The following is a 22,966-nucleotide window of genomic DNA, read 5'->3' as shown; positions in this document are numbered from 1 at the left end:
GCTGTTCCAGCTTATCCCTACAAAGGAGTGGTTCCCAAAGTCAGGGTCGCGACCCCGTCAATGAACTAGTGGGTTCTAGAGAGATCCTCCAAAATAAAACATCCAAATTAAAAAGTTATTTTTATTTTAAAAATATGACAAAAACTAAAGAGTGCCTTTACTCAGTTGAGTTAATTACCACGCATCATACAATGTCATTATTTCCAGATTATACTTCTCCAATAATCAATATATCAAGTTGATACTTTTACAGGGTGACTCGTAGAGAATCATCGATTTCAAAATTCTATATTTCTTAGACATTAAAAATACAGAATATATGTGATAAGTAGGGCCCGGAAGTTCAGGCAAATGCCATTTTTTGCCTGTTTTCAAACATTTTTATTTTCAATTTTCCTGCAGTAAATTCCTATTCCGATACTGTTATACGTCTATTCGTAGATTGTAGAGTCCATATTCCCGAAGAACTTGAATGTTTACAGCATTGAGAACTCCAGAATTTTTTTTTAAATTCTTCAACCCTTAGGTATTAACACTTAACGCACAGGTCGAATCTACTTTGCCTTTCTCGGTTTCCGGACATTTTTTAGGAGAATTTAATAAACATGTAGGTATGGTTTTAAAGCGTTGTAGTTTTATTAAATCAACACCATTTCTTATAATATTTTACAAAGTTATTTATTAACATGTGTAGTATTTGTGACATTTTGTAAAACATTCGCCCTTGTAAAGTGGAACCTGATAGAATGACCTATTTTCGCGATCGCAACTTTCCCTACTACTCACTGAAATTTCCCGTTTACAACGTTTTTCCATGTTTTTTCTTTGAAAACATTCAAACCTGGATCGACTGTATTGACTCGAGGTTATCTTCTGCCTCGTGGTTATGAACTAATTCTGAAATGTAAATTTCTTGTACCATTTTCATCGGTATGGACTTCCTATTTGCGTGTATTATTTATACAGCGTGATTCAGAAAAGCTGGGGAAAACTTCAAGAGATGGTAGTATACACAAAAACAAACACTTTTCATCAAAGAATGCATGTGTCTTAAATGAAATGCAAACGTGCAACAGGGCGGATTTGTGGCATACCAAGCACCTATATACCAAATTTTTCAATATGAAGGATCAAGGTCAAACACAATTGTGACATTCAAAAAACATGGGTTTCGTATATTTTTTGGCTAAGAAATAGTAGAGACAGAGCAGAGTGCGGACGTTGTATTGCATTGAATGATCTCTGCAGGTAGTTATACTGAGGGAAAAATTACAGGCGGGTGAATAGGAAAAAATTAGTCATTATCGTACCGGTCGTTATACTGTAAGAGTCACAATCACGCGTGGTCGTTATAACGAGCGTTGTCCGTATTATAAAATGAAGTTCAATAATGAACACTAGCAAAAGTCACTGATCAGTGAAGTCCATTAAACCTAATTGAAAATGAAGATAAATACATTTCCTGTCATAAGAGACTTTTTTTTTTTTAATTTCTACAAAGTGCAAGCATTATTACTAATTTGGTATTTCCTTCCTTGTAAATGAGGGGATTCATGTTGGCAACGTCATGCGTACATCGCTTTTGTATCTGTGATTATTATATATCTAAAAGGAAAATGAGTAGTGTGAAGACAGGGACATTGCGGTTTATTATAATGATATGAGGTTCCCCTGTACATAAGTTAGGGGAAACCAGTTTTGTATAAGACAAAAATCGTATTATTATCTAATATCTTCGTATTCATATAAATAGAAAAATTTCTTCCCTTTTAACTGTATAGTAATATGATCAATCACATGTAAAAACGTAATGGACACGGAAAATATTGTAAAATAAACTCTAACCACTATCTAAGTTTCATAACAATTTATGGGAAAAAATATAATTTATTTTGTCTTTCATAGTCATTTTATCACTCATTTTCCTTTAGTGTCATTTCAATGTTGCCATTGGGGAAAAAAACCATTGTTCGTATAGCAACGGTGAGCAACACACTTTTGATATACTCAGTTGATTTCTTGTGATGTTACAATAGAAAGCATGCGCATATTTATTATATTTTTCTTAATCCCGATATTAAACGTGAGTTCGATATTTTCCGAAAAATTGAACGGCACAGATGATGGATCGATCACTAATTGTACGGATCGCAGTTTTCGGCCACGGACCAAAGGCGAGAAATGGATTGCGGCGGAGAAGAACTTGAAAAATGTGATTTCATACGCTACGAGGAGGGTGATCCGCATTATGAATCCTGATGATATCAATAAGCTTTCACCAAAATGTTTCTCAAGCATGTTGAAAATTGCTGTTGGACTCAGGCAATTGAAGATGTGGGCTTTCCGTTGTAAGTATGCCTTCCTTACAGAATAGTTTATAAACTATAACAGGGTTCATCAACACAAATGGCCCGAAAGCAAAACACAAAAAAGATTGTATAGTTATAGAATTAATAGAAATGCTGAAAAAAGTAAAACATCGGTGAAGAAATGTATTCCAGAATTGGTGAAAGAAGTGATTTTAATACTACGTTCTTTAAGAAGACGGTTCAGAGATAATGAGGGAAATAATTTTAGAATCAGTGAAAACATAATAATTTCGTAATTCGTAGATATTCATGATATACAAGCATGGAAATATATTTCCAGACTTATTGAAAGAAATCATTAATTAATGAAAAATTAAGGAAGGAAAATTCAGAATGAACGAAAAATATTTTCAGAATGTATAGAAGTATTGTCATAATTAATGAAATTTTTCCCAAAATTAATGAAAGAACTTCATTATTCTTCAAAATTCTTCAAAATTAATGAAGAACTTACCAAGTTATGATAATTTATTTTTCAGTAGACGCCCCCATTAGAATCTATGGCAATGTTATCATTCGGGTATTTTCATCACTTTCGCCAAGTACGAAACGGACAAATGTACACTGCTCAAAACAATTAGGGGAGCGCATGGTTTTAACAAAATTACGCAAAGATTGTATCCATAATTTAAAGCCTTGCAGGAAACGGAAGAAGAAAACTTCATATGCAAATCAAAGTTCATGACGTCAAAAACCAGAAAAAGGAGATAAGGCCAGAAATCGGGATGTTGCAGAAACGTGTGTTTTACTGCCGTAACTGTCAAATTCGATTGCGCAGTATTTTTTTTTGAGACAAGGTGACTTGAGGATGTCTAAACAACGTGATTTACCGGAATCCATGGCATGGCGTGTTATAGGCAGACTGGAATCCGGGCAAACACAATGAAGTGTCGCGGACGCTGTTGGAGTCGCCAGAAGTGTTGTTGCAAGGCTGTGGAATCGATTCTAAGAAACAGGAAATGTTAGACGTCGACCAGGGCAAGGTCGGCCACGCGCCACTACAGCCAGCAACTGATGACCGGTATATACGGTTAACAGCCGGTCGAAACAGAACAGAGAATGCTACGCAGCTGCAAAGACGGTTGCTCTTGGCAACAGGACGAAGGGTGTCCAGCCAAACAGTACGTAATCGGCTTCATGAGGGAGGGCTCTATGCACGTAGGCCAATGGTCTGCATTCCGTTGACCCCACGCCACCGTGCGGCCCGAAGAAGATGGGCTGCTGAACATCGAGATTGGGAGCAACATGATTGGAGCCAAGTGCTGTTTACAGACGAGTCCCGATTCAGTCTGGAGTGTGACACCCGACGTGTTCTGATATGGAGGGACAGGGGGCACTCGAAATAACCCCGCATTAGTTCGTGAAAGGTCACAATACAGACGAGCTGGTTGGATGGTATGGGGTGGAATCAGCATAGGTGGACGTACGGACCTGCATATCATTCGGAATGGCACTTTGACGGCCCGAAGGTATGCAGACGAGATACTGCGACCTCGTGTCATCCCTTACGCTGGAGCCATTGGAGATTCCTTTGTTTTCCAGGATGATAATGCCCGACCGCATAGAGCTCGTCTGGTGGAGAACATGCTTGAAGCTGAAACAATACAGCGTATGGAATGACCAGCGTGCTCTCCTGACCTGAATTGACGCATTGCCGCCTGTTACTGTCCGAGACTTGCAGATTGCACTTCTTGAGGAGTGGAACAGTATTCCCCAAAGTCTGATCGATAACCTCATCGCATCCATGGCAAACAGGTGTGCAGCAGTCTTAGCTGTTCGAGGAGACCACACGCCCTATTAAAACTCATGCATCATGTCTAAACAGTACTTTTTTTTATCGTTTACATGTAACCAAATTGTTGCCCTAAATCATCTTTTCATGTTTTTTCCGTATTTTCTAAGAATTAAAGCTTAATTCCAAATTTTTTTACGTCTTTTTTCTGTATTGCGCATTGATACGCGTGTACTATCCATTGTATGCCAATACGTGGCTGTCTCGCACGGTTTTCTTCACTTTTTTGCTTGCTCCCCTAATTGTTTTAAGCAGTGTAAAATAGAAAAAGTTCAATTTTCGAAATTTCGTTTCATATTATCATTTTTTTTGTTCAGAAAATTTTTTTTTGTGCAATTTAAAGTAAGGATCCCATTTTATAATAGCATTACATTTCCCCCCCCCCCCTTCAGTTTATAGTTATCAACCTTCGACAATGTCGTCTAAGAAGATGTATGACAACAATTGAATAAATTTGTATAGTAATTAGCTATTATATCTGTGACTGAGATTTAGGAATTGGCCATTTGACAACCATAAGAGCCGACATACTGAAAATGAAAATAAAAATTGCAATTAGGGCTAATTCATACAGGGTGTCCTGCAAGTGCTAATGTGGCCTTCACCTCATCAACCATTTATCGTATGGGTATGGTTTTAATTTCAAAAATAAATGCTCCAAATGTGTGCAAAAACTACCCGGTACCAGTTATAAGAGTGAAAATACAGCGTGTCACTAAATAAAAAAATATATATTTTTACACTGTCCCCTTGTCCTCTAACTTCCAATCAGAATGTTGTTGCCCTGTCTTTTCTTGAGTCCAACAAACTAAATCCTATGTTTCTAACTGCAATTTTCGCAGAGATATTAAAATTCGAAAGTCGGAGAAAAGCTGGGAAAGGACAGCATAAATAAGAGAAAAGAGTTGTCCATTAGTTTCAGCTGTTATTTCCCAACTTTTCGCCGATATTTGAATCAAAATATCTCAGTGAATATTGCAGTTAAAAAAATTAGATTTTTTGGGGGCTCAGGAAAGACAGAGAAACAACTTTATAATTGGAAATTTGAGAAATTTAGATTTTTTTATGTTGTGACAAACTGTATTTTCACTGTCAAAGCTAGTACAGGGTAACTTTTGAAAGCCTTTGGAGCATTTTGTAAAGCAAAATCATACCTCTACGACAGACGGTTGATGATATAAAAGACAGTAGCACTTACAAGACACCCTGTATATTTTAATGTATATTTTATTGAACATGACAGTTAATCTTTGTTTTTTGAAGTCTTTGATAGCATGGGCAAGATACCCGATGGCATAGGGAATGGCGGTATGATAGCAATGGGCGATTTCGATGGTTGTCTCGATATAAATGTCACTGGAAGCTTCCATGGAAAAAGCTGCATTGTTGAGCTAATACCACCGCTGCCAGAAGTTAAGCCTAGAGTTGGAATTATTGATGACGTTCCCGAGTTGAGAACTGCATTTGCTCCCGATACGGTAACACTATGTTCTCTTTCTGTATAATACAAAAATGAACTATTTTATCAAAGTGTGTAAGGTTATAAATTTCGAAATGTTTTCACCGAATTAAAAAAAGAAAGAAATTTGTAGCAGTATGAGCTTTATTAAACTAATTAGTAAATTATTTTGAACTTTTCAAAGAAAATCTCACTAACAATCACTGTTGCCATCTATAGTCCAAGGAAGCAAACTGGAAAAAAAAATATATATATATACATTTTTTTTGGCGATCATATATACAGTCAAACCTCGTTAGTGCGTCACCCGGTTAACACGTCACTCCGCTTACCGGGTCACTTTTTGGAAGTCCCAATTGTCCTCAGGCAGGAATTGGCACAGCTATGTGTCACTCCGTTTAACGAGTCACTCCGCTTCCTAAGTCATATTTTTGCTCTCCCAAGAGTGACTCATTAACGAGGTTTGACTGTATTCATATATATTCCGCATCTGATAACATCCACTGCTCAAAAAAATTGGAATATCTATCATTTATTAAAACTTGATACAATTTAGTTGATGATTGACTTTTGCGGCACATCTTTTTGTGAGTACCTGAATATATTCTTTGTCAAAATTTTACCAATTAAAATGCTTAAAATTCAAAATCAAATTAAACTAAATTTCCCCTTAGTTTTTTTTTTTTTAGTTTTTTAGCAGTGTATGGCTGCTTGAAATAAAATATATATATATTTGCAATACCGTAATTTGCTCATTTTCCAAAATGTTCATTCCGCAAGAATAGATGATGCGTGTGCAATTATTGATACTTCAACAACTTTTGAAAAAATATTGATTTTATTATTTCTTCCTAAGCTGATTGGGGGTATTGACGCGATGCTGAATCCATATTACGACTATTTTAAGCTCAGAATTGCAGCATGTGTACCATCTACTTGCTCTAAAAATGACGTGAAGTTTATGGCAGAAAAAGGTGAGATTTGTTTTATTATTGCCTGATGAACAATTTTCATGGCAGAAAATATTTTCACGCGCGCGTGCGCGTATGCAACGGAAATACCAAAAATTGTTCGTAAAACGCTAAAAAAATTAAAAGAAGAGAACATGATAGATTATGTTAACAGAAAACCAAATGCTGTATAACAGCAACATTATATCCATCAGTAAATAATATCTATCATTACATTTTGTTGTATCATATCAACATTTCTGGAAAGCATCATAAATTTGATAAATATCCTGGACTCGTGAATTCATCAATACACATTCAACCAGAACTCGATATCTTAAGATAAATGGAAAATTTCATGTTTTGGAAATATATATCTATTTGTTCGATTTTAACGCTTGTGAGTCAAAATTAATGAAATGTAAAATTACCTTCTTTTTTTTTAATTTAGTTTTAGAAGTATTAAGTATGGAATGGGATGTGAGGATTCCTGTCTGTGAAGTGAAAAAAGAAATTGAAATTGAAAAATGGGATGATTACACATCTATGTAAGTATAATAAAAACATTATTACTCTGTTATGATGTTATTCAAGAGAAGGTCTTATGAAAACGAAACCAGGTAATAAAAACTTGAAAGGTGAAAAAGAAATTTCTTGGATTTATTTCAAGATATACTGTTCAATCTGTATCGACTAAAAATATTTTTGGTTTAACGCAAAGGTGATCTGATCAAAATTAATTCTACCGATATAATTGAGTTCGTGAAATATACAAGGTGTTTATTATCGACGGCCCGAAAATTACGCACGTGGTTTTCTCTGATAAACTAATGAAGAGAAAGGGAAAGTGTTTTCAGGTTTTTTTTGATTTGACAAATAGTTATTCAGTTAAAACGTTTAAAAAAATCTATTACGTCACATCATAATCCTGTTAAACACTGAACGTGCACCAAATGTATATCTCGGCGATTTTGAACGCTGATAATAATTCTATTAGCTCTAGAGAAATCGGGAAGCAAGCCAGTCTTTTTTTCCTTGTGTGTGAGTGCGTGAGCACTTTTCAAATTTTGACGCTATCGTTATTCCAAAAAATAGAAATGTCATTGTTTTAATCAAAACTTGTCTCAACGTCTACGTCCATACGATTTGTCTTGTTTAATTCAAATAAAGTATCACTTACATATGATTGAAACGCTTTTGATTGTAATTCTGCAATACAATTAAGTTACTTAACACAATAAGCATGTTGAATGAAATCGATCGCAGTTACAAATTGTCATGAGGGAAAAATAAGAAACGGAACATAAGATTATCGAACCTCAATATATAAAACATTTCTGTTAACAGTGAAGGAGGCAAACTGCCACATTTTGGCAAAAAAAAAGTGTTAATTTTGGATTAAGTTTGATTTGGCTAACACTTTAAAAATCTGGGGATATATTTGCCAATATAATGAACGGAGGTACCACGCAATAACAAGATTATAACATCACACTTCGGGGAGAGAAAAAGCGCCAATCGTGAGAGAAGGCCGAACTTTGCTTCTAACAAGATTTGTTATTTCAGTTCATTTTCAAATAGCTGCAACCCGCTTGCAGGGGCAGAAATTTACTTTTGTTGGGTGTTTAGCGCGTGATTGACCTTTACAAACTTACATATCACAAAAATTCAAAAGGTTATGATTCCATAATTATTGGTCACAAATCAAAGAACTGAAAACACTTTCCTGTCTTAGTTTTCACAAAGAATCACATTGGGCGGTCGATAATACCCACCCTGTATATATATTTTTTTACTTTAAACAAATTTTTAAAAAAATTCATGAAATTTTCAGCATTTATGTTAATTCATTTTTGTCGTATCACTCAATATCGAAGACTATCCTATATGCATATTGATATACTTTTTTCATTTATGCTACAGCTGCGTTATAGGCTTAGTGGTCACTTTAGTTCTCATTGGCACTTTACTGGATATCATTATGAGGAGAAAGCCAAAAACGAATCACTCTTCAAGAAACTCAGGTTAATTACTCTCAAACATTTTTTTTTTGGATAAATATTAGAATTTTTTGTTCTAGTTCTTTTCACAGAAATACTTATACTATATTCCTATATGACTGAATACAATATTACAATATTAGCAGTTTTATATGTTTTCATTAAAAAAAAGAAAAACGATTTGGTTGTTTTTAAAAAAGCAGCAAATGGTCTTTAGGCACCTCAATAAAACAAACTGAATTTTTTTCTTCTCGTTAAAACGGATGAAAACTGCTGCTGAAAGCGTGCTTTTAAATGAATGAATACATCAACACAGCAATTTAATTAATTAGAAAACATTTTTATTAATCTAAAATGGTTACTTAAGCGAAAATATACAGTTTGCCTTGATTTTAATGTTATATGTTACCCAAGTAAAATTTTGCTTTGCGAAGATTTGTAGTTTTTACGTTGAATTTTCAATCCCTGTACTCCACTATTGTACTTTAGTAAATTTTACTTTACTTTACTTTTACTTTTGACTTTACTTATTAAAAGCGTATGCTATGTTACGTTTATCTACAAAAAAATCTTGTTACTATTCAAAAAAAAAAACTGAAATGAAACAACATTTTTTATATGTATAAATTATATTGGTTTTTAAATAACATAACTTCTTATTCCTAATTAATGTTATAAAAACCTATGCTTTAAAAAACCTAAAACGAAAGAAATAACTAATGATAACTTGATTGTGTGAATAATTCGGGAATATCTTTCGTTTTCAGTAAAGCACATTCTTTTGTTTGTAAAGAAACAAATGGAGATGATTTAATGGGCAATTAATTAATTTTTTCAGAGACTTTCAATTTCCGAGTGAATAAAGTACTTTGAAAAGCTTGAATATCATGTAATTTCTATATTCTCAATTTTTTTTTTTATTTATTAATATTATTTTTTTATTATTATAGGACTGCCGCTGAGAATTCTGATATGCTTCTCCATACACAATAATACAAAAAAGCTCTTGAATATAAGCAGCACGAATGATTCAATAGAAGTATTTAACGGGATGAAAGTGATCAGCATGTTATGGGTGATTCTTAGCCACACGTATGCGTTTGCCCCGTCGGAAATAATGAGTGAGTAATGAAACATGTTCGGCTTTTTTGGCAATCGTTTAAAGTTTAAACTATGAAATGAAGATTTCGGGCTTTAAGAACACGAAATCCGTATTTCATAATGAATGAGTTGTTTTTAATTTTTGTACTTGTAGATTTAATTTAATTTGAACGTTTCATTTAATTACATAAATTAGATTTATAGATTAAATTTGTATACGTTATGATATAACAGTCGAACTTTATTAATTCGAGGTCGAAAGTCACTGGAAAAAAATCGAATTATCCAAAATTCGAGGTATCCAATTAATCTACCCTTGATCTCCAAAATGACTGCAAATTACGACGTAATCCTCAACATTCACATAGGATAATAATTACCAATTATTATAATTTTATCAACAATTGCGAAACTGTTTTCCAAATTTCAATAATTTATGACCATAGTAATTCATCTTATACCAACATTATTCCACTATTCTGGAATCAGCGTCACTGCAGAATTACTTGACGACTTTAAAAGCCTGATTTACGGACACAATTCATGATGATCTATTATGAACTGTTTCTCGAATTTTGCTTACCATTCTGATGCTATCAAGGAAATATGCTTTCATTAACGCATTGCAATCTGAACATTTCGATACACTTTTCCATACTCTTAATGACGACAAAAAGATTCAGGTTTAGAATGTTACACCTTGATATATGGGTTGAAAATCATAATCGGTGTTAAGTGCTACACAGTCTCGATGCGTACCAGATGAACAATGGGTATTGAATTATCAAAACAAAGAAGAGTGGAATGAAAAAACAGAATTTTCGAACTTTTATTAGTGTTTAAAGATTTGTTGTTTAACAAACTGACGAAACAAGCAAAGTCTGGATTATTGTAGGAACTTTTTAAATTAAATTTGCTCATAGAAAACCATAACTTTTTTCAAAACTCAAACTTCGAATTGCCCAAAAAAAGATAAAAAAAGAATTAACAAGAATTTTTAATATTAAATTTAAAAAAAAGAACTCAAGAGGAGCTCGTGGAAGTTCGCTTTCTCTGAAATTCGAATTAATCAAGTTCTACTGTAGATTTTTTGGGAAAAAATATCTTGGTGTCTATAACAAAAGGAAAAAGTAATTTCTATTTTAAAGCTAATAATTTTAAATGATTTTAAAGCTTCTTAATATAGACAGACAACTGCATAAAATGATACTGTATTTTTGTGCGTAGGTTTTTCCCTACTTCTGAAAAAATGTGAATAAATGAAAAAAAAACACTTTCACGCAATCATAATTTTAGATCATCATATGAGTTATTCCACTTTGTTCATTGATAAATAATATAATAATACTTTCTTTTATGTGAAGCCGAGGCGCATAGAAAAAACTATTTTCCCAATGTCTCAGCTGCAATTTTATTTGAAAACCTAATAAGTGAAGCGATATTTTATATGCAGTATAATAAATGGAAAAGTAATGGAAGCATATATTGTGACGCATTATATAGTTCAAAATAAGATTAATAAATTTTCAGATAATATGGCTTAAAATACACAGCATTTCGAAGTCATTAAAAATGCTTTCTAGTTTGAATGGGTAACTTCTAGTTTAAATTCCTGTTCAGAGTATGGAAAGATTCGGAATCGACTTTTAACTTTGTGTCCCAGTCTAATATGCATATGCTAACAGTAACTGACTGTTACAGAACACACCAAACCCAAACAAACATTTACACATAATATTTTGTATTTTTTCTCAGGCGCATCAATGTTCGGCCGTGAAGTTAGCAGAAACATCTTTTTTCAAACAATATCAAATGGATACTTTGCTGTTGATACATTTTTTTTCATTGGGTAAGTCTCCACAAAAAAATATTCAATGGTAGATTACTTTTTGAAAAAATATTTTATTTATCACGGTTTTACACTTGTTTTGTTATTAAATGCGACCGGATTCATTTATAGTTACACTCGTGCCGATTAAAACTCATCATAGTCGGTTCAGTCAGAAGTCGCAAATGCTCCCAGTGAAGACTAGATAGCAATTTATACAAGTATTTTCCATGCAATGCAGCAGGGTTAGCATAATCTCAGATACGTGGAGTATCAACATAATTAGCCAAGACATTTAATCGATTTGAATAGAAATTCATTCATTACATTCAAAATATGATGACGTATGGCTAAAGCTCGAGCTTTTTATAAAAACTTCAAGTATTTCGAGGCAGATGATGTAGATAATCAGAGCATTTGAAAACTGTACACGTGACCCTGCTGCATCATATATGCGATGTATGAATTTCGTGTTTACCTTTATTCATATGACTTTTTATTCCCTTCATTAGGGGTTGTGTTCTCATGCACAGTTGGCTGAGGAACAAACAAGAACAAATTCCAATATTCTTGTACATATTTCGAAGATTTTGGAGGTTAGTATCTTTAAAAACGCGCCATATGTGTGTGTATTCATTTTCATTAAAAAAAGGATATTTTTCTCGATCTTCATCCATAGAAATCTAGTCCTAGAATGAAATATAAATATCAGACGAATATATGTATTTTTTTACGAGTTTAGCAGAACTTTATTAGTGTATGTAAGAACAATACTCTGCTTAGGCTGGAAGTATCCTAAAGTGACGGCTGTTAGAAGGAGAAACATGTGTGATTAGTTATATATCTTTTTTAATTTCATTATATAGGGCAACTCCACAAGTTCATATTTTCTGGTTATTAAAATTCAATGTAAGCACTTTTGGTTACTCTCCAGATCTTCGAACGAAATTCGATCCTTCGACAACTGTTTAGAAGCATTTGAGGGTGTTAATAAATCAATTGCTCTGTAGACGCTGTTTCTCAAAGGAAATGGGAGGCTTCAAATTTTACTCAGTTCGTGCACTGGTCCACTACTAACCTGCATATTAGGGTGGATCGAAAAATCAAAATGTGGATAAAAGAATCGGCGTGGGATGTAAAAGTTGTCTTTTAAGCATACTAGCATGAATATACACAGAATTCTTTCAACTTCAATTAATTTTTTCCTGTGCTCCAAGGCACTTAACCACACCACAGATTCGTTTTAAATAATCAGATGGCAGGAAAAACAAGAACACGAAACAATCACAATATAAATACGTTAGGGCCATCCATATACATACAAACATACCTTCCCACTAGAATCGATTCATTAGAAATTCACGTGAAAGGTTCATGAGCGGTTAAGTAAATTTAAATTACTCATTTTGTAAAAATTTCCAGAATTTTTCAATTGTATTTTTATATTTTTAGTTGCTTGATAAATCTGTTTTCTCCAAATGTTTTCATTATTTTGTTAACATTCTCATTGTTGTTGTTCTTCGAACAACGGTTCAAAGGTTGACTCCACCGATAATGTTCATAGTGGCTGTAGAACTACTGTTGTACAAAGCCGGGTCAGGACCATTGTGGCAAATTCTTTTTGGTCCCTTCGTTGATTCATGTCGAGAGAGATGGTGGGCGAATCTTATTTACATCAATAACTTCTACGGATCTGATGAAGCGGTGAGTGAATTTGCCATAACCTATGTGTATATTTGCAATTTATTTAGCATGCTGTTGTAGAGGAAATGTACAGTACGAATCGCCCCTCCCCCACCCACCCCTTAATCGGATACCAACGATTCGAGCATGCAATATCCGATTACGCGAGGAGCAACTCAATTCCCCTTTTACAACATTAGTATATATTGCATATTGAAAACTGATGAAGAATCAGAATTAATAGAGCTTATTTAATGAATCAGACATCAAAAATGAAATTAAAATTTGGTTTAATTACAATAATCACAATACCTGAGATTTTTACTTTTCATTAGGAAAACCAGCGCTTTCTGTTGGCTCAACAGAGAACAAAAATAAAATAATTAAATGCACATATTGAAGACAATTTAGATACTTGGAAGCCAGTACCTACACTCAAATGTATTTATCTCAACTCACTAGCATATTTTCTATCAATTCCAAATGTTTCATGCGATAAAAACTGTACGTGTATAATGGTTGATGTGTAATTAACACTTGACGTTTGAATCGTAATACAGTATTCGATAAAGTGGAAAAAAATCGTTGATACTATCATAAGCGAGAAATTTTACCATTGTCTCTATTTGTTGCCGGAAAACTGTTTTTCTATACATTATGTATTGCTATGAATACATTTTGTCCATACGTATGTGAACTTGATTAATGAAGTGTCTTTCTTTTCTTTCTCAGTGTTTACCATGGACTTGGTATGTTGCGTCTGATATGCAGCTTTACATCATATCACTGGTCTCCCTGTTTACAGTCAAAAAGTAAGAATTATTTATCTTTGTATATTAAAAATAAATTTTCAAGGAACGATTTTGATGAATGCAGTAATGCCCATCCTCGCGTCTGAATAAGTCTCTCTGCAGAGAGCAGGCTGACCTTCGACACGATATTCAAGCATTCATTATCTTCACCTCAAAATGTGTAAACCTGATGACAACACTACCAAGAGCACAAACTCCGACAATATAAATGCGGTAGGACCACTCATACACTCAGAACAGAAATTTTTGCAGCTGTCAATGCGTTAGAAATGCCACAGAGGAATATTTACGAAGTGCATGTATGGGTCGAAGTTTAAGTTATTCCTATTTACGCTTATCTCGTAAGATTGTCTTAAGATACATTCACACTGATAGACAATATCGTGCGATTGCCTGTAGACAAATCACAGATTCTGTCTATAAATAGTCGCGAACAAGTTGCTACGTCAACAACATTTTTAACAGCTTGTCACAAATTATCCCTCCGAAATTGTAGACCATAGATCTGGAATTTCAGTCTGCTACTCAATTGGCATTAACTCAATTGACTGTCTATAGACCAGTGGTTCCCAAACTTTCTAAAGCACAACTGCCTTTTTTGCCAAAAATTTTATCGGCAACCCCCTTACATAAATGACAATATGTCCTAGTTTTTCGAGGGGAAGTTCAATTTATTTTTGTTAGTTAATGCTTAAAATAAAATTTTATTTTAATAAATAAATTAAGTATTAAATATTTTTATTAACATTATTTAGATAATAATCATTTTATTTTATCAAAATAAATTTGCTTTAATTTCTGTAATCAATGCTGAATGAAATCAAATTACTTTTCAATGTTTAGTTGGTAGAGCTGTTTTATTGCGAAATCCAAACGACACTTTTAATTTTTCTTATTCTGAAATTTATTTTTCACATATTATGCATCATTCTGTGTTTCTTAACTCTCAAAAATGTATAAAAATATTCTAAAATCGGATGATTCTGTCTAAACCTCCCTTTAAAAAATACGAAGTAAAAAAAAAACGACGAACCTCTCCGCTAAATATAGATTAATGATTGGATACCAAGCGAAGATGATTGGGAAGAATAGTCACATTCTCCACAGAGGACTGTGACTTTTATTTCCCTCTGTATTCGTATAACTAGCGGAGCGGTTAATCGTTTTGTTCTATATCACCATTTCGTTACGAGCTGTCGCTTAGTTAGGAGGCTGTCTATTGCTTAGTCTCATTCAGCGCAAAAGAGCACCGTATTCTTTTGTTAGGAAAGATAATGTCAGTCCTCTGTAGCTTAATGGTAGAGCAAGCACCTGGAAAGTGCGAGGTTGGTGGTTCGTTCCCCCACAGAGAAAAATCAAACTTTTCTTTACAATTATTTTCGTTTGGTATCGAGTCATCTGTGTTTCTTATAGATCTGTATTGATCATTGTACAGGAATATGACAAACATTATAAGATAGCTATTCAACAGACTTGAGACATTTTCCAGTTCTGTGTCATATTTTCACTTACGTTACGAAAAATAAATGTAAATTTTTTATTCGAACGTTTTTATTATTCGAACGTGTTAGCGGAGACTCACGCTTTGGGAATCACTGCTATATGACAATCGCAGAACATTGTCTACAGACACTCGTTGCACGATTTTGTGTTCTACGAGAGTAGACGCGCCCCCAAATAGGGTTCCTTGGAAACTCCAAGCTGACTTATCAGCCATTACAACGTCGGAACTCTCGCTACATCTAATCACTGTGTGTTTCGTACTCTACGTTCCTTTTACCAATTACACCACTTAGAACAAAAACTGGTTTTTCCTACTCCAAGATGGAGGACAATGAGTCCGCTTATCCCTTTGGGGGCCTTACCCTTACTAAAGTTTATCATGGACATTTGATTTTTTAATTTTTATTAATTTCTGTAATCAGTGAATTGATTTCGTATTTGTTTTGATTATTTTACAGATACCCGAAGATATCACTCTTAACACTTGCCGCATTGTCGATGGCGAGTATTCTTGCTGTAGTTTGGAACCAGTTCCACTATGAAGTACCTCCCGTAATCACCGCATTAAGCACTAGAAGTTTTAGCGAATTCTACTACTATATTAAGTACGGTTACTACCGTCCCCATATGCACGCTATGGTATATTTTATGGGAATGGTTTTTGGATATTGCGTCTATCATAAGTCAAATATTAAAATCTCGCCCAGCATGAACTTGATTTGCTGGTTTTTGAGTTTGACAATGGGATCAGTTGTGGTGTACGTCGGATACATATGGTACAATGTCATCGATGATCCATCTCTCGTGATGAGTGCTATGTACAATGTGACGGGAAAGGTCACGTGGTCTCTCGCCTTAGGATGGGTTGTTATATCTTGTTGCACTGGCAATGGAGGTGAGTTGAATTCAATCTATATATGTTTAGTTGATTTTCTGTCTGTGCGTGTGTGCCTGTGTGTGCGTGTGTTCTCTAAACAAATCTAGAATTTCAGACCAATCACCGCCAAATATTTGCTTATGTTATGCGGTAAATGTGGTAAATCCGATTGTTACTCATGATAGCGCGTTATTATGCATAATTGCCGAGCATCAAAGTAGATCTGATAAATTTCCCTAAATTAATTACTTTATCGGCGATTATGCATAATCCCCAAGTATCGCGCCGTTGGTAAACATGATAAATTGTACTATATGATACGTACGTGATAAGCCATACGTGTATTGTATCATTATATCGGGGGATTGTATGATTATATCGTAAAATTTTTACCGTTTATGTCGGGGTCCGACTATATTGATCACACACACACTAGACTCATATGGAATTTTTTTTCTCATAATCATCAAATTCATTTATTACACTAAGGTATTGTGCATAATCACAGATACAGACTGTGAATTTCAAGTATTTATTAAATTCACGCTTGGCTATTATGCATATTTTCCGGTAACAGTGATAAAAATTTATCATACTTAAACTTATCAAGACGATACGCCCGAAACGGGCAAGAAAACCGATCGGGCAACAAGGGTTTTTCAGCCTCAACAATGACTTTTGTTTACTTCAGTTACCTTGGTTCCCGAATAATGCGTTTCAGAATTGTTCACCCCTTTATAGTACGTTTCACTTTGGTCCGAGCATATAGAGACAACTCGTACAGCACCGGGAATTATATCTAGTTTTTATAATAAACTTAAAATACTCGTTATATGAGCTATTGTTTGTTGTTCTGGTTGTATATTGTATATTGTTTTGTTTCTCTAGGATTTGCAACCAAAATCCTCAGCTGGCCAGTTTTTCAACCATTGGCGAAATTGACTTACGTTACTTATCTCGCACATCCAGTGATATTATTGGCATTTTATTCAAGCAGCAAAGTTCCAATACAGTCTGACCACCGGACGTTTGTAAGTGAATCTTTTATACAGTCATCGAGGTACTAATTTTATAAGTTGTGGAAGCACTGTTAAAAATAAAATTAATAATAATAAGAGCAACACCATTTGGAAAAAATTTGAAAGAGATTGGTTTTGTTAATTCCGGTCTAGTTTCCGGCGAGTACCAAAAAGAAATGTTATTTTTCGTGCGTCAAAATTTGGACTTTAGGTCATGCGTTAAGTCTATTAAACCCGAATGTTAATTTCAGTGGTGATATTAAAGGAAAAGATGCTCATTATTAATATTTTTTTTTTCAAATTCAAAAGAGTATCCAAAATCAAAATATAGAAGTTTTTTTTTCAATTTAATATTTTTCATACATTTTAACGTGGTGCTCTAATAGAAATATAGTATTAAAAATACTATTTGACAATTGATATATTTCAACTTTTTTGCACAAGTTCTTGATTACATGCGCTATCTTATGATGGTTTAAAGTTTTACATGTCTTAGATACTTAATTTTGTGTAAATGTTTTAAAAAATGCGTTAATTAAAAACAGCTTGCGCGCATGATAAAATGTCATTACATCGATGTAACTGAATAAAAATTCATTCGAAATATAAAGGTAACTCTTAAGTTCATAAGGTGAAGCTAAAAGAGATTTTTCATTGACTTAATATTATTTAAAATTTAAATTTTTTATTTCAAAAACTTTTTAATTTAGAATTTAGTTTTAAATAAGATTGAGTCGATGAAATCTCCTCCTGTAACTCCACCTCATGAACTGAACAGTTTCTTTTAAATTTGGAATGCGTTTTTTATTCAATTACATTGATGTCATGGTATTTTATCATGCGTGCAAGCTGTTTTTTATTGATGCATTTCTTTTTAAACATTTACGCAAAATTAAGTATCCAAGACATGCAAAACTTCTTACCAGCATAGGGTAGCGCATGTAATCAAGAAAAGTTGAAATAAATCAATTGTCAAATAGTATTTTAACGATATTTCTATTAGAGCATGGTTTTTTCCACCATGCTAAAAGATTTGAAACCCCTTAAATAGTGTCCTGCATTCTCTTCCGCTACACGGTCAAATTATAAATCACGAATCATGACATAGTCGATTTACTTCATCATCACTTACTTTGCCATTGCCTACGAGAATTTCTTTTCCATCATTTCTTTTCGGCCAATAATCAGCCATTTGAGGGTGTAGGGTATTGTAATTGTGGTGGGCCCTCTCATGGTGCAACTTGGGTAAAGCAAATTCTACCACAAGTCATTGTACCGCTTGATCGTTGTTTGGCACAGCATAACCTTGATGGTCCTTGCACCAATAAAAAACTCCAATCCAATCCGAAGGTGCATATGCACCCTCGAATGGTTTATAGTATATATAGAATAAACGAATGAGACGTTTCTTGATGGAGAGACAGCATCGTTAATATGAGAGATTTAATTAAGTGATTGAATTATATGATACATCAGAGACCCATCGGGAGCGCATTTTCTTGCATGCGTCCGGTCTCACACTTCAACATCGAATGATACTAAATGATAGTACCGCTACAAGGCAGGTGTCTTTCTGATACGCACCTACATCTAAAGAGCAGGTGGTATTCGTTAACATACATATCGCAGCAAATCCGTCGGAAAAATATGATATTTGCTTTTGGTGAAGTGCTGTTGTGCACTCTCTAAAAACATCCTCTACCGTTTTTGCTATTGCTATTGGACCGCATATTCTATGATCAAACATAGCCTCATATCACCCTTACAGTTTGTCCCGTGAATTTAGAATCACGCTATAGTACAGTCTTTACATGAAAACATTTGGGACTTATTCTTCCGGTCGTTGTAGTGGGAAGGTCGCTATAAAGTATCTCCATTATAGCGAGCGTCGACTCACTATAATGGAGCTCGCTATAATATAAAAAATTTTCAGTTTTTATTGTGATTTCACATGTACATTGGCTGAACGTGACATCTTTCCTTTCGAGCAGAAAATTGTTTATTCTTGAAGAATTAAGTTTTATATAATTCTTATGGAATTTAAACTTTTCTACAATAATTTCTTTCCCCATCTATTTGAATATTCTAGGTTTTCCTGTACCTCTCTTTTGTTATGGCTTCTTTTATGGCAGCATATTTCCTGAGCATGCTTTTCGAAGCACCTTTCATGGCTTTAGAGAAAATCATGCTACAGAGACGATCGCCGATTACTCAAGAGACAGATAAAGCAACGAACGCATCAGATTCAAAACATGTTCCTGAGACAAATGACTCTATTAAAGAATATATTGTCAGATTATAAAAAAAAAATGGATGCCTCCGTAATATTTTTATCAAGTAGTAAATTTCTGTTTTTTCCAAAGAAAGTGATTGTCGTAGAAAACTGGAGAAAACGTGGCGTAACGAAAATACTTCAAACTAAGGGTGTTCGACGTTTAGGAGAATGAGGGCCACTTCACTAATTTGAAAATGTGCCGCGAGCTACCTAATTAGGTGACGAAGATAACTTAAGTGTTCTGTAAATGTGCCGCGGGTCGCTTAAATACTCTGGAACTGTGTTGCAGTGAAAATTTGATCATCATTTACGAAACTGTTTACCAAATTATAATACAAGACTTCGTACTATATCCGATCTAATATGGTAGAAAGGCGGGCCGGGTAACAGAAAAGCCAGATATAGGCCGGAGTTCTATACAAATACACTCCTTTCTATAACTCCACCCTCCATTACCATCAAAAACATATTTCTTATATACCAAAACCAGCTCTTATTCTTATTTTCTGACCTCGAAGTGCAGGCGAGTACTTAATTAATGCTTGTATTTGTACTTCTTTATTAACTGTTCGGTTTTAAAAATTTACTACAGAAGTCCTAGAATAAAAATATTACACATATTTCATGATGAACTTCAGGCGCGGTAGCCCCCTAGGATGCTCGCCTAAAGTACCAAAGGATGTTTAGAGGTGTCGCGAGTTCGATACTCGGTTCATCCTTGGCAGAAAAATTTCCTGACACAGGGGTACAACAGAAACGGCGTCATGACCGCAGGAAAAAATTGCTACTGCAGGGAGTCCCCCATTGACGGGTTAGCGCACCAGCCCCTCGATGAGTATAAAAAACAAGCCTGCCGTTTGGAATCGGAAATAAATTGTGGGTCCCGGTCTAATTTGCCCTCGTGTGCAGGAAATGACCCCGTGGTGCGACAAAAAAAAAGATAAAATAATCATGATAAACTTTATAACGTTTAACTTAGTAATTGTGCGGGAAACAAACAAATTGTATACACTGTACAGCAGCGTTCATCAACAATTTACCATCTTTACTTCAAAATATGGAACACAGATGGCAGCACTAGCAACAACGCAAAACAAGAAAGTGCCAAACAACATACTTATGTTAGCGCCATTCATATACCTGCATTCACATAACACGTTGCGACAAGCACCGATTCGTTAGAAAGTACGCGTAGGAATATGTACGAGGTGCACGTACAGTTTAGTAAACAAGAAAAAAGAAATTAACATTATATTACATATGAAACTTGAGAAGGAAGTTTGAAAAATCAAAAATTTCACTGTTTACTACCATAACCTTTTTTTGACCTGAACATTCATTTTTTGGAATTTCCAAAATATTTTTTGTATTTTTGATACTAAAAAAAATGCATTAAGATCAACATAAATGTCAGAAAATATGCATTTTTTTCCAATATATTTTTGTGAAGAAATAATTCACTTCGTTCAAATTTTTTTCAGCTGAGATGATGCAGGGTATATTCTTATTCACATGCACAATTTTATCCAGAATTTTATGGTAAATTTTATGTAGTAAATCACACTTTTAGTCGAGCCACTTCCTCCTAAAAGACATTGTGGAGAGATTCGATTTGTATTTTATCTCACAGATGGCGGCACTTGTAAAGCCGACGCCATTGGATTGTCACGCGGGAAATTGCGAGAGAAGCGATCGAACCATGAAGAGCTTAACATGTCGCTCCGTAGATTTTTTATTTCGTCTTATGTTTCGTGTTGTAAATAAATAATTATTTTAAGAAATTAATCAATTATCCTGAATCCATCATTTTATTCAAATCACGCAACCTCATAACCCAAAGTATGGTGACCGCGGACTTCAAACAAGTTCCAGTTTCTTCACTGCAGCACGAGGCAATCTACTGGCGTTTCCCGTGAGTGAACTTTCGCTTTCCGGAACTTGACATCACTTTTCCTGGATTTTCATCATGGAAGTAAGTGCCGTTCAGGTACCACTTTTTAACCACCATGATCCAGCGCTGTGGTTTATCATGTGTGAAAGCACTTTCGCTCTCGCTGTTCCGAAACCGATAACCGAATCTGTCACAAAGTACTACTATGTTGTCGCGAATCTGCCTCCGGAAAGTGCGGCTCTTGTCCGGGACATTCTCGTTAATCCGCCGGCCACGGATCCGTATGAAAGGCTGAAATCGGAACTTATTAAACGGTCGAGCGAGTCGTCGTCCACTCAACTTCGAAAGCTCTTAACATGCGGGTCATTGGGAGATCGGAAACCATCCGACATTCTCCGCGAATTGCGACGACGAGCGGAATCGCATTCTGTCTCCGACGAATTGCTGATGGAGCTTTTTCTCCAACACCTACCGGCATCAACTCAGTCCATTCTCGCTGCTGTCACTCCACTCGTTCTCGAGAAAGCTGCTCAACTCGCCGAAAAAATTCACGAAGTCAACCCTCAGCATGTTGACGCAGTTGAGAAACCGCAACAGCCGGATTCCGTCGCGCAACTTCGGGACGAAGTGGCTCAGTTACGCCGCGAGTTGAAAAACGTCCTGTGTTCGCATAGCAACTCTCGCCAACGTACCTCACGTCCGCGCAGTCCGCATCCACGATCGGAAAACTGCTGGTATCACAACAAATTCGGCAACAACGCCAAAAAGTGCGTGTCGCCGTGCAAATTTCAAAAAAACGGGGCGGGCGAGGAGTAATCGCGACATGCTCCTTGCCACAGGCATCTCGTCGCCTTTTTGCCATGGACAGAAATTCCAAAATTCGATTCCTGATTGACACTGGATCCGATGTTTCCATCCTTCCAGCATCACCATCACAACGACGCCGTGACGCCACTATGAAGCTCTCTGCTGCTAATGCTTCATCCATTAGTGTTTATGGTCAAAAGAGGGTGACCTTAGATTTCAATCTCCGTCGTAATTTCACTTGGACTTTCCTACTGGCTAATGTTTCCACACCCATCATTGGGGCAGACTTTCTGTTCAACTTTGATCTTGTTCCGGATCTCCGACGACGATGTTTACTGGATAGGACAACAAAACTCAATGCTGACTGTGATCTTCACATTGCAGAAGTTCACTCAATCAAACTCATCGAAGGTGACACCATCTACCACAGCCTTCTCAGCAAGTTTCCCGACATCATCAAACCACCACAACCAGGACAACCTGTGAAACACTCTGTCGTGCATCATATCGAGACTGTTGGTCCACCTGTGCATGCCAAACCAAGACGTCTAGCTCCTGATCGATTGAAAATCGTGAAGCAAGAATTTCAGCAGATGCTTG

General features: G+C 35.1%; 1 protein-coding gene across 1 annotated transcript; it reads left to right on the top strand.

Annotated features, from left to right (window-relative positions):
* The first annotated feature begins 1,936 nt into the window (after positions 1 to 1,936).
* LOC149087605 (nose resistant to fluoxetine protein 6-like) lies at positions 1,937 to 19,729 on the top strand. Its single transcript, XM_089231534.1, has 13 exons — positions 1,937 to 2,348; positions 5,425 to 5,639; positions 6,477 to 6,594; positions 7,022 to 7,118; positions 8,494 to 8,594; positions 9,521 to 9,691; positions 11,427 to 11,520; positions 12,012 to 12,095; positions 13,038 to 13,203; positions 13,915 to 13,994; positions 15,956 to 16,392; positions 17,263 to 17,405; positions 19,483 to 19,729. Exons 1-13 carry the CDS (start codon positions 2,042 to 2,044, stop codon positions 19,693 to 19,695), a joined length of 2,226 nt encoding a protein of 741 aa, XP_089087660.1. The 5' UTR covers positions 1,937 to 2,041; the 3' UTR covers positions 19,696 to 19,729.
* Positions 19,730 to 22,966: the final 3,237 nt, after the last annotated feature.

The sequence above is a fragment of the Pholcus phalangioides genome, unplaced genomic scaffold (assembly GCF_987345545.1).
Source record: "Pholcus phalangioides strain wild (caught in Gottingen) unplaced genomic scaffold, Ppha-v1.0 ptg000004l_1, whole genome shotgun sequence".
Classification (NCBI taxonomy): Eukaryota; Metazoa; Arthropoda; class Arachnida; order Araneae; family Pholcidae; genus Pholcus; species Pholcus phalangioides.
This window is presented reverse-complemented; position numbering and strand designations above follow the sequence as displayed.

Bases quoted from the DNA above. Each gene is read 5' to 3' on its own strand.
- LOC149087605 (XM_089231534.1), top strand. From the start codon at position 2,042: ATGCGCATATTTATTATATTTTTCTTAATCCCGATATTAAACGTGAGT. The intron at 6,595-7,021 runs GTGAGATTTGTT...TTTTTAATTTAG, and splicing joins GAAGTTTATGGCAGAAAAAG to TTTTAGAAGTATTAAGTATG. The intron at 16,393-17,262 runs GTGAGTTGAATT...TTGTTTCTCTAG, and splicing joins TTGTTGCACTGGCAATGGAG to GATTTGCAACCAAAATCCTC.